Raw genomic sequence first — 16,040 nt, 5'->3', positions numbered from 1 at the left:
GAACTGGTCACACAGTAACAGGAGATATCCCTCTCTGGGCTCTGACCATGAATGTCGGCACACTTCTCACCACACGTCCCACCCACCACTCTGCTGGGCTACAAATGTGACAAATCCCCAGATGGATACTGTGCTTGTTGCCCCAGCATCCTTTCCACCCTTCCACCTTATACAGCCATGTGGTCAGGAGGAGGTAGGAAAAATAACCTGACTGCCAGCTCCAGAAATGGGTATCTTCTTTCCTACCCTGCACAGAGATCAGTCTAAGGAATCTAGGCCCACGTCACTCACAGCATGGCACTCTCCTGGCCAAAAATGGGCATTTGATTCAACTTAGATCGATAAGCTAAGAGCCAAAGTTTTCTGAGAGTATCTAGGAAAGGGTGACTGGAAGCCAATTCTCTCTTCCCTCCCCTAGAAAGTGTGATGTTTAGATATGAAGCGTGGAACCACTGCAGCAATTCTGCCACCAGGAAAAGCTAGGCTTCAGATTAAACAGACACCACAAAAAGGCGGAGGGAAGAGACATAAATGCACTGAGTGTTTGATAACACCGTTAAGTCACCAAATCAAACCAATCTTGAAACCTACTTTGTATCTGTACCTTCTATTACTTGAGCCAATGAATCCCCTTCATGAATAAGCCAGTTCAAAACATGGTATCTGTTTCTTACAAGATAAATTCCCAACTAATGTGTACGTACCAAAGATCACACACAAAGCTGATCTACAGTTACACTTCAAAGACCTCCCGATTAGCACCAGAGAGTAAAACCAGCTCCCTCATGCTCTTACTATTTCCACCAGAAACCAAGGAGACTCCCTTCCTAGGCCACCAACCAAGAATTCAGGCAGAGTTTCTCTCACAGTGCTGGGGTCACGTGCAGCCTCCCCACTGGGAGGTCAATGCTGAGAAGGGAACCCCCTTCCTCTGTACCCCTCCATGCCAACACAGAGACCGAAAGACGGCAATGCCACACAAAAGGTAGAAGTGCTTTTCAGTATCACCTATTACTTGTTTAAAAATCAGTGACAGGGCTTCTCTGGTGGCACAGTGCTTGAGAGTCCGCCTGCCGATGCAGGGGACACAGGTTCGTGCCCCGGTCAGGGAAGATCCCACATGCCGCGGAGCGGCTGGGCCCGTGAGCCATGGCCACTGAGCCTGCGCGTCCGGAGCCTGTGCTCCGCAACGGGAGAGACCACAACAGTGAGAGGCCCGCGTACCGCAAAAAAAAAAAAAAAAAAAAAAATCAGTGACAACAGCTAACAAATTAATGGGTCCCAAAATGACCATCGCTGGGTGCTAATATCACAGATGTTATGTGCCTCCTGATGGAAGTACACACCAACTGCCGTGAAACATACTTGCCCGAAAAAATATCAAATCTACATCTGATCAAGCCCCTGGATCTCACTATCATTTTCCAGGAAATATAAAGGATACAGGAACATGTTACACAACTCTATGGAAATGTAATCAGCAAAAGCTAGTGTGGAAAACCCTAGAACACCTGTTTATTCAACAAATAAATTACAAAGTTAAAAGGAGGTGGAGAGGAAACTCGTGGATTAAAAGAGGATTAAGATACAGAGAAGCCAATACGTGGACCTTAATTGGATCTTGATCTGAGACATAATCAAGGAGATTTGACTGTTGATTGAATTCTACATTGCAATCCCTATATTAAGGGATGGTTGTTAATATTCTTTGGTTGTGATGTGGTTTTGTCGTTAGGTGTTTTTTAATGTCTTTTTCTTTTAGAGATATATATGAAAATATTTATGGATGATAAGATATAATGTCTGAACTTGCTTCAAAATAATATGGTCAGAGGACTAGAGGATGGGTGGAAGAATCGAGCTGTTGTTGGAGCTGTGTGAGGGTTCCTTAAGAATTCACTAATGCTAGTCTCTGCTTTTTTGTATATATTTGGAAGTTTTCATAACAAAGAAATTTTTTTTTAATGAAGGGAAAGGACCCAAAGATGAAGGAGAGTCTAAGCTCTTTGCCAAAGTCCTAGTGTCATTTCCAAGAAAGCCTGTTTACTCAAAGTAACACTTTCTATATAAATTTCCCCAAGTAATTACCTTGACAGAATACTTCTGGTTGACACATCTTCTTTCCAAATGTTATTGAGAATTTCTGAAACACAGGACAAGCACTCCTCCCACAGGGTTACATTAAGAAGTTTAATTCACAGAAAATACTATATAAATTCATATCAAACATTAAATCAGTGTTTGACCTGTGTATTGTATTTGTTGCTGCTTGTGCAATCTGAGCCTTCATAAACTTATTCACCTTAATTTCCATAATCTTAGCAGGGAGAGACCTTTCTCATCCTGACACCAAGGACAGAAACCATAATGACAGATTAGTTACACAAAGATGTAAAAGTTAGAAGATTGAAACCAGTGTCTTTTCATAATGAAAGGCATTTGCCAGACATGACAGCAAAACAGATTAATATCTTAGTATTTAAAAAAACAAAAAACCTCTTTCCAAGTCAGTCTGTGAGGTAAAAAAAAAAAAAACTACCACTCCTGTTTGAAAAAATCAGCAAAAATTCGGGACAGATGATTCCCGGAAGAAAAGGAACTAATGTAGGACTGCCAGATACAATATAGGATACCCAGTTAAATTTGAATTTCTGATAAATAACAAATAATTTGGGCCATACTTATTCTAAAACACTACTTGTTGTTTATCTAAATTCCAATTTACGCAATTTACAATTTAGGCAATCCTACTTTTCATTTGCCAACTCTGGCAACCCTAACTAATGGCCAATAAATTTGAGAAAATGATCAACCTCAGCTCTAATTATCAAGGGAGAGCAAATACAGCAAAAAGAGAAGAGGTCCCACCAGGCAGGGGCGGAAGAAGGACACTGCACCTGCACCCACCTGGCCCACCTGGAGCTCAGGGGAGGAGGCATGACCTTAGGGCCTCACGAGGGCAGGAGGGAGGTAGCCAGCACTTGAGGCAATGGGGTCACAAGTTTGGTTGAATGGCCCTGAGCATTGTCTTCAGGGGAAAGGAAAAATAGGATCAGCGGCTTGGAGCAGAGGACCCCGTGCAGAAGCAACACTTTTATTATTTGCTCTTAAAACTTTGCTGTGATCTATCCAAATGCATTTTTATCTTTTATGGAAAATTTTATGATGTATTATGTAATACATACAAAAAGGAATTTAAATATCTGTGTACTCACCTTCCATTTTAAAAACATAAAACATTACCAACCAATGTTTCTCTCCCTCCTGCCCTCGCACCCTAGGTAACCACTATAACCTGAGCTTAAGAGTTATCATCGCCCTCAATTCTCATACTTTTTTTTTTTTTTTTTTTTTTTTGTTCGGTACGCGGGCCTCTCACTGCTTGTGGCCTCTCCCGTTGCGGAGCACAGGCTCCGGACGCGCAGGCTCAGCGGCCATGGCTCATGGGCCCAGCCGCTCCGCGGCACGTGGGATCTTCCCGGACCGGGGCACGAACCCGTGTCCCCTGCATCGGCAGGCGGACTCTCAAGCACTGTGCCACCAGGGAAGCCCCTTCATACATTTTTTACATATGTTTGCACCCCTAAATAAAATACGTATAGTTGTCACATGCTTTCATCCTTCATATAAATAGCAGCATAACATATGTATTCTACAATTTGCCTTTTTTCACCCCGCATTTTGATTATGAAATTGATCCATAATAATGAGTGGTGCTTTATATTAGTCAGTTTCAGCACTGTGTAATATTCCATTATTTGAATATACCAAAATTTCTATTTCTCATCTCCTGCTGACGGACAGTTAGCTGGTTTACAAGGTTTGCTACTACCAAACATTGCTGCTGTGAACATACTTAAACATGTCTCTTAGTATACATGTCAGCGCGTTACTCTAGGGTATATGCTGGAGTGGAATTACAAGCTCAAAGAGTGTGTGCAACTTCAACTGTAATTCTACAAAGTGATTGGACTAATTTATATTCCCACCAGCATCAATAAATGCATTTTTACAGTTACATCCTGCTGAGGTTCATTGAAAACTCTCCTTTAAAGCAGACTGAATTCAAAGCAAGCAGAAATTGAGTCGGAGGCCTGGTACTAACAGTTACGAACCCTAAAAATCAACCCAACACGAACATGAGCTGGCTGTGTCTGATGTAGATGGGGATTGGGCTGGATTGAGACAGCTTTGGGGATTTCTTTAAATCATGCATGTTTTAATCTTCATTATTTTCCTCTAAGATTAAAATAAGCTCATTGTAAACAAAATTATTTTAGTTACTAAGACACATCGCATAGAAATGGAATATCCCCCAATGAACACCATTAACAGCATGACATATAATCCACACAATTTTTCTATACATAAGCCAACTTTTTAAATTTAATTTTATTTATTTTTTTATACAGCAGGTTCTTATTAGTCATCAATTTTTTTTTATTCAAACAGAAAGTCACAAAAATCATAATCATCCTCATCAGTTCGCTCAGTCCCATGTAATTAAGTTTTTTTATCTTGATCTTTTGTTCGCACTTTTATAAATTCATCAGTTTTCCATTAGAGTTCTGAAAATGCTTATTCATTCAGTTCAGCAGTATAGCCAGTTCCCAGAAACCTGTACTTGTCAGTCTTTTCCATGAATTCCTTGAAGATGAAACCCTTTTATAGGAACATTTTTGCAAAAGCATCAGAGTACACCCAGAACTGTCTGTAAATGACAAAAGACTTAAAAATGACCACGGTTAAAGATTTGATGAAAGTTCATAATAATGCAATTGACAAGAAATTTAGTTATTTCTGAGATATACATTTTAAAATAATAACTAGAATTATGACTTATAACATTACACCAGAACATATAAGATTTTTAGGAATTTCATGTAATGTCTGAAACATTTATATTAACATATTTCCATACAAATAACCCAAAGAAAGTTCAGTAGTAGTTTTTTTAAATTTTTTAATTTAATTTTATTTATTTTTTTATACAGCAGGTTCTTATTAGTCATCAATTTTATACACATCGGTGTATACATGTCAATCCCAATCGCCCAACTCATCACACCACCACCTCCAACCCCGCACCACTTCCCCACCCTGGTGTCCATACGTTTGTTCTCTACATCTGTGTCTCAATTTCTGCACTGCAAACCAGTTCATCTGTATCATTTTTCTAGGTTCCACATATATGCGTTAATATACAATATTTGTTTTCCTCTTTCTGACTTACTTCACTCTGTATGACAGTCTCTAGATCCATCCACATCTCAACAAATGACCCAATTTCGTTCCTTTTTATGGCTAATATCCCATTGTATATATGTACCACATCTTCTTTATCCATTCATCTGGTGATGGGCATTTAGGTTGCTTCCATGACCTGGCTATTGTAAATAGTGCTGCAATGAGCATTGGGGTGCATGTGTCTTTTTGAATTATGGTTTTCTCTGAATATATGCCCTGTAGTGGGATTGCTGGATCATATGGTAATTCTACTTTTATTTTTTTAAGGAACCTCCATACAGTTCTCTATAGTGGCTGTATCAATTTACATTCCCACCAACAGTGCAAGCGGGTTCCCTTTTCTCCACACCCTCTCCAGCATTTGTTATTTGTAGATTTTCTCATGATGCCCATTCTAACTGGTGTGAGGTGATACCTCATTGTAGTTTTGATTTGCATTTCTCTAATAATTAGTGATGTTGAGCAGCTTTTCATGTGTTTCTTGGCCATCTGTATGTCTTCTTTGGAGAAATGTCTATTTAGGTCTTCTGCCCATTTTTCGATTGGGTTGGGTTTGTTTATATATTTTGGAGATTAATCCTTTGTCCATTGATTCATTTGCAAATATTTTCTCCCATTCTGAGGGTTGTCTTTTTGTCTTGTTTATGGTTTCCTTTGCTGTGCAAAAACTTTTAAGTTTCATTAGGTCCCATTTGTTTATTTTTGTGTTTATTACCATTACTCTAGGAAGTGGATCAAAAAAGATCTTGCTGTGATTTATGTCAAAGAGTGTTCTTCCTATGTTTTCCTCTAAGAGTTTTATAGTGTCTGGTCTTACATTTATGTCTCTAATCCATTTTGAGTTTATTTTTGTGTGTGGTGTTAGGGAGTGTTCTAATTTCATTCTTTTACATGTAGCTGTCCAGTTTTCCCAGCACCACTTATTGAAGAGAGTGTCTTTTCTCCATTGTATACCCTTGCCTCCTTTGTCATAGATTTGTTGACCATAGGTGCATGGGTTTATGTCTGGGCTTTCTATCTTGTACCATTGATTTATGTTTCTGGTTTTGTGCCAGTACCATATTGTCTTGATTACTGTAGCTTTGTAGTATAGTCTGAAGTCAGGGAGTCTGATTCCTCCAGCTCTGTTTTTTTCCCTCAAGACTGCTTTGGCTATTCGGGGTCTTTTGTGTCTTCATACAAATTTTAAGATTTTTTTGTTCTAGTTCTGTAAAAAATCATAAGCCAACTTTTTTTTTTTTTTTTTTGCACAAAGGGGATTATGTACTTTGGGTTGCATTTGACCCTTTTTACTGTGTAATATTTCTTTACAAGGAAAGAAATAATCTACATTTACCAAAAATTCTGTTATTCAATAAATATTTACTAAGCACCTGTTCTTGAACAGGATGGAGTCTATAAAGAAAATTAAGCAACACCACCATTGCAAGACCCCCAGGCTAAAACGAAAGAAACTCATAGATGAAGGTCATAATGATGGCCCCCAATTATCAAGCACCCTGTATGAGCCAGGCACTGTATCAGACCCTTAATGAATGTGGTAGGCAAAATAATGGCCCCCCGAAAGATGTCATGTCCTAATCCTAACAGTGCTACAGTATATTGCAAGGAGGAATTAAGGTTGCTAATCAGCTGACCTTAAAATAAGGAGAACAGTCTGGGCTCTTCTGGTGGCCCAAGGGTCAGAAATCACAAGGTCCTTAAGTGGAGAAGAGAGAAGCAGAAGAGTCAGAACCAGAGAGATGGAAGCATGAAAAAGACTTGACCAGCTATTGCTGGCTTTGAAGGTGAACAGAGGCTACAAGCCAAGGCATGCAGGCAGTTTCTAGAAGCTGCAAAAGGCACGAAAATGGATTCTCCCCTGAAGCCTCCAGAAGGGAACTCAGCTCTGCTGATTATTTAACCCAGTGAGATCTGTCTTAGACTTCAGACCTCCAAAAATTTGTGTTGCTTAAGCCACTAGGTTTGTGCTATGTGTTACAACAGGAATAGGAATAGGAAGCTAAGACTTCCCACTTCATCCTCCCTCCACCCTGGAACAGAGATGCTATGCCTTCCATTGGAGAAACCAGGGAACCGAGGACCCAACAGGTTAAGTTACTAGCCCAGGCTCACAGTGGCAGAGACAGACTCAAACTCGGGTCTGTCTACCTCCAAAGCCTGTGCCGAGGCTGCCCCACTACCCTCCCTCTACGGTCAGCTAGAACACAGGGCAGATGGGGACACGCACTATCCTAGGGGTAAGCAAAGCACAGTGGGTGAGAGAACCCTTCCTGGGGCGAGGCTGGGAGGACTGTGTGGAGGCTTTTGAATGATGAGCGGGATTCGGACAGACAGAGATGAGGAGGGAAGGAGAGGTCAGGAAATGCAATGCGGTTAAGTGCAACCAAAGTCTGGGGCACATGAGGGTGGGGATATACAGTGAGAGGTAAGGCTGGGCACCTCGGTGAGAGACCGACACTGTCCAGTATGACAGCCACTAGCTACACGTGGCTATTAACATTTACTCTTAATTGAAATCAAATTAAGTTTAAAAGTCAGTTCCTCAGTTTTACTTACCACATTTAAAATTCAATAGCAAAAAACCCCACAAAAACAAACAAACAAACCCACAAAAAACCCTTCAATAGCCACATGTGTCTAATATTGGACAGCGCAGATGCAGAACATTTCCATCCTAGCAAAAAGGTCTATCGGACAGCACCACTGACGAAGCGGAGTCGTTGGAGTCATTGTTTTTGAGCCAGTCAGGGGCACTGCGCTCCTGAAAGCAGGCTCAGTATCCTTTTATAACACTGCCCACCTCACCCTCTTACTTGTTACTGCTTTTGTGTCCTCTCCTCTGGGGCTTTGCAGAATTTTTCAAGAAGCAATGCATGATAAACATACCCCCAAAATATTTTTAACTCCCAGCGCTGTCTTACAGATGCTATCTAGTCCTAAAAACGAACCATTCCGGGAAGTGGGTCCGGTTTTTCTCCACTGCCAATACTTGAAAACAAACAAACAAACAAAAAATAACATTTGGCCCTTATCTAACGGAATCAGATCAATGCTGCAGTGAGAAATGGTTTTTAAGGGGAAGGGACACAGTTGCTCACATTTGCAGAGTATTTGTCAGGTTTAAAAGCACCTGACACATTATCTCCCAGAACCTGGCTCCACCCCGGTCCTCCGTGATGGCGGCAGGGGCTCTTCTGAGGCTCCAGCTCTTCTGAGTGGCCTTTCCTGCTTTGTAGAGGCTGCCCTGCTTTGGCTCCAGAAGAAGGAGGCCAAAATCAATCAAGGCAACGGCTGGGAAGTACATAGAGCTCCACACCTAACGTGATTAGATGTCTGCCAAAGGTAAGATTAATTTGTGATCTAGCGATTGAGTTTAGAATGACGTCAGGTGCAGAAGGAAATCCAATTAATTGCTATACTGACCTATGTCGCTTTGGCGTCTCTGTGAGGCCATTGGGAGTGTTGGTGGAGATCCAGTTCTCCTATCCCCTCAGTGACTCAGGGCTCCTGCACAGCACATATGTACAATGCTAACCCTGTTTGGCATGCCTCACAAGCAGCTCCGATCGATTTCCCATCCGCAGCTTAACCCTTGTCCTCTCCCAAACTGCTCCGCGGTGACAAGCTCAGGAGGAAGGGGCCCTCCACATGGACATACCCACCCCCCAGCAATGCCAGGAACTTGGCTGCTTAAACAATAGATCTCTATGTGGTCGGGAGAGAAAGGGTGCCCTGTACCTGCTAAGCGGGGCCATGCTCCCCTCCCCAGCCTCTGCCAAGGCAGGCGAGGGAGGAGGTTGGAATGAAGGCGGCGATCAGCCCGAAACACGCCTCCCCCACCCCCGCTGGCAAATAAGGCTTCTGGCCCAAGCGTCAGTTGGTGAACTTTTCTACTCTGCAGGGCTGGGGACTCAGATGTACAGGGTTGATCCCCCCTGAGCAAGGGAGAGAGAAGACTGCCTACCGCGGGCTCAGCTTTACAAATGAGCTCATTGGCCAGCTGATGTAGATATTTACGCCGGAGCCTGGGCCGGCTCTGGGTATAACCCAGCGGTCCCCAAGCTTTTTGGGACCAGGGGCCGGTTTCGTGGAAGACAATTTTTCCACGGACGGATGGGGGGCGGCGATGGGTCAGGCGGTAAGGCGAGCGACGGGGAGCAATGGGGAGTGGCAGATAAGCGTCACTCGCTCACTCGCCGCTCACCTCCTGCTGTGCGGCCAGGTTCCTAACAGGCCAAGGACCCCTACCAGTCCTCCTCCTCCCGGGGTTGGGGCCCCTGGTCTAACCAGCCAAGAATTCAAAGAAAAACCAATCATCACTCCCCAACGTGGTATTTTCTAAGATGCACATCTGGAAAGGGGGAGGAGGGAGCAGAGGAGGCAAGAAAGGAGTCTCTACAAAGGGAATTTGTGTTTGCCTGACCTCAGGTGCAAAGAATGGAATTAAACATAATCTTTGGCTCGTGACACACTCAACATTGGTCTAAGCAGGAGCCACTCTTATTTTTTATTAAATAAGCTATTGATCTTTACCAATGGACAAATACTTTCAAACTCACGCCCCCCCCCCCCACAAAAAAAGAAGGTAAAGTATTGATACTAACTTACACTAACCATATGATTTTCCTGGCCAATCCAACCCTCTGCTTCACCCTAACCTCCCCCGATCCTGTGTACCTTGTTTTTCTTTTCATATAGTTTTCTTGCAGCTATATGTATTCCTAAAAGTGTTTTTATTTAATTTTAACTATTTATAAATTTATAAAAGATGTCACGCTGCATCTTTCAGTGCATTTCTTTTACTTAATATCATATTACCCAGATGCGTCCATATTTTTGCATGTCACTGTTGTTCATTTGTTTTGACTGACTATAATTCTCCATTGTGTGTGTACATCACAATTTATTCATCTACCCTCCTACTGATGGGTACTTGAGCTCTTTCCAGGCTTGTGATAGTGTGAACACGGTTGCATATGTCTCCTTCTGGACATGAGTTTCTCTTGGGCATATACACCTAGGAGTGGAATCCCTGGGCTGTAAAAAATGTGAATGTTCGGGGAATTTCCTGACGGTCCAGTGGTTAAGACTCCGTGCTTTCTCTGCCAAGAGCTCAGGTTCGACCCCTGGTCGGGGAACTAAGATCCCACAAGCCAAGAGGGGCGGCCAAAAAAAAAAAAAGTGAATGTTCAACTTTAGGAGATAATATCAAAGTGTTTTCCATTTGATTGAATTTCCTAGAGTTTCTAAGATGATTGTCTCCTCTTCCTGTCTTCCTCAGTTTTATTTCTTTAAATTTCACATGTCAGCTCTATCAAAATATTTAAATGAAATTCTTGGTCTAACACCTTGAGTAGCCCCTCAGCTAAAACCCCCATGAGGAAAAAAAAGGTTTCTGTCCTGAACACAGACAATAAGAAAGGCATCTCTGCAGACACAAGGACACACCCTGGTCCAGACACTGAGACAGGTTAGTCAAATAGAAGGGAACTGTCTACAAGCTGCTTCACATTTGGCAAATGCAAGATTTTTTAAAGAGGGTTTAGGTGGAGTCAAAGCCTGTTCCCCCATCCAAGTCCGCTTGCTCAGTCTCTCCTCCCCCACCCCTCCTACAACCACCCCACATGCTTATTTTTAAACAAGGAACAAAAGCCTAAAATGGAAATAAAATAATAGTTTGTTAAGTAACCAATTTCACATTTAAATGAGAGCAGGGAGTCCAGCATGGACACCACAGTACAGTCGAATTCATTTCAATAAATATTTACAGAACACTTTGCAGTATGACCAGCACACTGACAAATAACATCTCTATTCTGCCCTCAAGAGGTTGTGAGCTTGTTCACTTAACAAGACAGAATTATGCGTGGAGTGCCGAAGGGGCAAGTTAGAGCTGAGAAGATGAAGATGCTGGTCTGATCTCAAGATGCTCACTGTAGAAGAATTAGCAAAAGCTGGAAGACAAGTGAAAGAGATACCGAAGTTGTACAAAGGTGAGAGTGATCGATTCTAACCAAAATGCTTTTGTGCAGGAAAGTTCCCAGAGAGTGATGCTAGAACTAGGTTTTAAAGGATGAATCAAGTATGTGAGAGGAGAGAGGACAGTTAAATAATATAGCTAAAACAATTAAGAAATAAAATTTCTTAGACTTCTTGACCTTTTCTCCTATTTCTCAAACTTTTTTTTTTTTTTCTTTTATGGTACGCGGGCCTCTCACTGTTGTGGCCTCTCCCGTTGCGGAGCACAGGCTCCAGACGCGCAGGCTCAGCGGCCACGGCTCACGGGCCCAGCCACTCCGCGGCATGTGGGATCTTCCCGGACCGGGGCACGAACCCGCGTCCCCTGCATCGGCAGGCGGACTCTCAACCACTGCGCCACCAGGGAAGCCCAAACTTCTTAAATCTATTTCCTTGCTCCAGTCCTGCACCAAGAAGGTGGAACCTGTGAATCACTGTTAAACATGCATTATCTGCATTTATTTGTTCATTTCACAAGTGCCAGGCCCTGTGCTGAGCTCCGGGGATACACCGATGGACAAGACGGGCACGATTCCTGCCCTCACCCAGCTCCCAGTCTGCCGGGCAGACAGAGGTTTAGACAAAGACAGGCATTAGTCAGACTCCATCAGCCTGGCAGGGCCCCTCCCCCATTCAATCCTCCCCAGAAAGATTTTCAGTAAAGTGTGCAGGGTTAAAGAAATGGCTGTCTCCTCCATAATTAAAAGGCTCCTGGCCAGCATCCCAGGTAGCCACGCGGCTGCTCAGAGCTGAGAGGCCAAGAAATCAGGTGCTTCCTACATAATAGCCTCCAATCTGATACTTGATAGCTGCTGGTTTCCAGAGTCAAACAAATGTCAGGCATTTTATGAAGGCAGGAAACAAATAAAGGGGCAAGGATTGGGGTCTAGGCCTCGGGGGAGCTCAATTAGTGAGCCAGATAAAGTTAAACCGAAAGGGCATGCTCTCGGTTTCCTAGAAAGCCAGCTGGAAAAGATGCCAATCCTTAAGCCTCTGTCACTCAAAGGATTAGCAGAAGAGACCCAGGGATGCCCAAGGGAATACTGCAACAGCCAGATGTTTCAGCTCCTCCTGTGACACTGCCATTCACGACCAGGGCCACATTTCTGAGGCCACCAAGAAGACAGAGAAGAGAACTGCAGTCTTCTGGAATAGGCTGAAACTCAAAGACATCACCCTTTAGTGATACAGACACCCAAAAGTATCAGCAATGCTTTCTTACAGACTCGCCTGATGCCCATTTAACAGGAACGGCATGACTAGTTGGATGAACACTCCCCGCAGCTTCTGGGTGGTATGGAAAGCACACGACCTGCACATCCGTATAAACTGGGATTTGGCTCCCACTGCTGTGGATGCACCATGAGTGTTTCAAGCAAGGCTTTTAGCCTCCCTAAGTCTCACTTGCAAAATGACACTAAAAAGACCCATCTTCTTGTCCTTATAAACATAAGTGATCATGGAAAGTGCCCAGCTCAAGAACTCATAAGTGGTGGCTGTCAATGGGGCCTATGAATGCATCCAGGTAACCACACGCTCAAGACGGTAGCTTCCTCTTGGTACTTTCTAAGTGTGTGCGTGTGTGTGTGTGTGTGTGTGTGAAGAGAGAGGAAAGGAGAGAGAGAGAGAAAATGCATCTGGGACACATAAGCCTATTTACAGTTCCTGTTTGTGTTCCACCATTTCTGTCAAATTAATGAACTGAAGAAGCTGGAGGGAAAACGAACCAATGTCTCTATTTTCCCCTGAAGTCCCTAGCTTTCCCCTAAGAGCTGCTTCCCCCAGATTCAGGAGGCAAGGAAGGAGAGCCATATGGCTTGAGACGCTAGACCCGCCCGGCAGCAAATGAGCCCCCCGCCATTTGTCTCCGGGCCTCTCATGTGGGCGGGCATCCAGATTTCAGTTGGGGTGCTCTGGTCTGCGTCTCTTGTCTTGACTGTTCCTAATTATTGAAGGGAACGCCGTGGCTCTCCTGACCTGAGTTGAAGAGCTGTGAGTCCTAGTATCAAACCAAGCAGCTTCATTGAAAAGGCATACGCTCATCTGCATCCATAAAAGTCACTCCTGGAGCCCTGACTTGCCCCAGCTTTGGGAACGCCTGCTCTCGAGGATTTATGACACGCCCTGGATCTAATCGGCCGCACTTTAACTGCTGCTGTTGCACATCTGGTCATAAAAGCAAGGGCCGGCCCAACACGGGGACAAACGCTTTTCTTTCCTAAGTGGCTGCAAATCTGATCTCACAGTGATAGCCGGGCTCGGATGTAATCAGCCAGCACCTGGGCGGTCATGAGGGCTCATCAAGCTTTGCAAGGCTTTTCCCACACACCCGACAGCTATAAAGATGACTCTCGTGGTAGCAAGAGCTATGAATAAAGAACCTGCAGTCGGAACAGGTGGCAACAGGCTAGGCCGAACAATACCCAGGAAAGAGTGAGTTGGTTAAGGAGCCCACCTGTTCACAAAGATCCCAGCTACTTCCACATGGACTCTCCCACTGCGTGGCGGAGGCAAGCAGCTATCTCCATAGACAACTGCCCTGACATACGTTAATCCTCGGCCAGAGATTGTCTGGATAAATCTGATCAAATGAACACCTAAGTGGTTTAAGAGGACACTTGTTAAGCCAGTGGAATCCTTCACTAGACCGAGTGGGCGCATGGGAGCAATAACCTAGCCCAGCAACGCACACAATGCCGTCGGTTCCGGGAGGTTTTAGAATGCCCTGAACAGCCTGGCCTGTGCACAGAATTGGCACGTTTCACATCGTTCAGGAACTCCAATCAGACCAAGGTTCAACAAGTAGTTCAACCTCCCGCGCCCGAACGCAGGGGAAGAGACCCTTGAACACTGCCAGCTCCTCTCCACCAGCTCTCCCCAGCCTCCACCTCTACCCCTCCTCCGCCGCTGTGCCTAGCGGGAGGGAGCATTAAAATTATCTGCTGCGGGTTTTACGAGCAGCGATCGCTTTTTAAAGCAGCAACAACACAAGGTCCTTGTGTGGCTCTCGGGTAACCTAAAACCCTGGAGGCAGAGCTGCCCCCCACCGCCGCCTGCCAAGAGCACCAGCGCTCCGGGACCGCGAGCAGCATGAGGCACCTCGGAGGCGGAAGGCACCTCTAAGGGTCTTGGAGCAAAAGGCCCTGGGAGAAGAAACTGGGAGACAGAACGCACCAGTGACAGCGGGGGAGGAGGGCAGGAGGGAGCGGGCAGAATCGGTGCTGCAAGAAAGAATGGGTGGGTGGGGGGCGGGGGGAACAATGGGAGAAATTTTTATTTCAGCAACTTCGCCGAGAAGCCCACGGGGGACTGGGTAGTAGGTGAGGAGGGGGACGAGGTCTGACGCCTCCCTTCCCCCTCTCCGCCACCTCCCCCCCACACACCACCAGGAGGAGGGTCAGCGACCTGGGTCTCCTTCCGCAGGTGGGCGCGCGGCTGGGGGCGCACTTACCCTGGGGCCCGTGGTGCGGTGGCCGCGAGTCGGGGACAGCTGCACCAGCACGAGCAGCAAGTGGGGCGCGAGCAGGCGGGCGCAGCGCGCGGGCAGCATGGTGCCAGGCGGGCCGGGCAGCCGGCTGCGGACAGGCGTGGCGGGCTCCACGGGGCGCACGGCCGCGCCGGCCTTCCTGCCTTCCTTCCCCCGGGGGCCCCTGGCGACGGCGGGCCGCGGCGGTGCGGCGCGAGCTCGCGGAGGCTGCGGTCGGAGCGCGCGCTCATGAACCGCCCCGGAGGGGAGCTGAGCGCGAGCGTGTGCTCTGCGTGTGGTGCTCTCCGCTCGGCCGGGCCGCGGCGGCAGCAGGTTGGACGCCAGAGCTGGGCCATGGGAATTCCCGTTATAAACCCCAGGGAGGGGTGGGGCGGAGCCCGACGGCCCTGACTGACGGGCCGAGAGGCCCGTGGCAGCCGCCCCTCTGGCAGGTGAAAGCCAATGGGAGAGAGGAAAGAGGGGCGGCTCGCGGTCGTCCCCAGTGAGGAACGACTGTCGGTGGCTTGGCAGAAGTGGGCTCCAGGAGAGAGCGGGATAAAGAGGAACTTCCTCTTGGCCCTTGGGTCTGGTGAAGCCTCCGAGAGCTCCAGCAGCCTGAACCTACCAGAATGCCCGCCCGGCTAATGATAGCACCTTAAGCATGTACAGTTTTCTGCACGAGTACGTGACTTGTCACAACAGCCGGATGAAATAGGCAGGGAAAACACTCCTCGCCTCGTTTTTTCAGATGAGGGTACTAGGGCGCAGAGGGGTTCAGAAATCTGTCTCCTGGCTGCATCAACACCAAGAACAACTGGGAAGTCGCCAGGTCATCTGCACAGAGCGCTGGCTGTGACCGGGGCTGGGCGTGGGGATTAGGCGCATTCGCTGCTTGCAAACAAGATTCCAGCGGGTGACACGCTTAAGTCCTACAGCGGCTGCCCCGGGAGCAGAGTCGAGAAGAGAGAGAAAGCACGTGCTGGGCATCTCCTTGCTGGGGAGGGCCCCTGTGGGTATGGGATGATGCCGACCCGTGGCCCTGTGGTGGATCTGGGATTAGAACCCAAGCGTCCTGGCTCCCTGCCTGGAACTGGAGGGCCAACAGGCAGCCTCTCTGAGGCCTAGGAGCCCTGGGAGGAGAGGTTAGAGGGGAGCTGGTTTCCTGGTGGGGGGAGAGAGAGGAAAAAGCATTGGTAGGAGGGGTAGTCTGTGGGTGCAAAGACCCCAGAGATGGGTCAGAGGAGGGAGGGAGACCTCTCCTGAGTGCCCGTAGGATGTTGGAGGGCTCTGCCCAGGGCGGTCCCCA

The 16,040-nt window shown here is 46.3% G+C and overlaps 1 protein-coding gene across 1 annotated transcript in view; it reads right to left on the bottom strand.

Annotated features, from left to right (window-relative positions):
- SMOC1 (SPARC related modular calcium binding 1) overlaps positions 1-15,061 on the bottom strand; it is a 156,373-nt gene extending 141,312 nt beyond the window's left edge. The window contains 1 exon segment of the mRNA XM_032624733.1: positions 14,720-15,061. Coding sequence (XP_032480624.1) covers positions 14,720-14,818 — 99 coding nt within the window. The 5' untranslated portion in view covers positions 14,819-15,061.
- Positions 15,062-16,040: the final 979 nt, after the last annotated feature.

The sequence above is a fragment of the Phocoena sinus genome, chromosome 2, assembly GCF_008692025.1.
Source record: "Phocoena sinus isolate mPhoSin1 chromosome 2, mPhoSin1.pri, whole genome shotgun sequence".
In the NCBI taxonomy this organism is placed as follows: domain Eukaryota; kingdom Metazoa; phylum Chordata; class Mammalia; order Artiodactyla; family Phocoenidae; genus Phocoena; species Phocoena sinus.
Note: the sequence above shows the minus strand (reverse complement) of the source record. Positions and strands in the feature narration are given on the sequence as shown.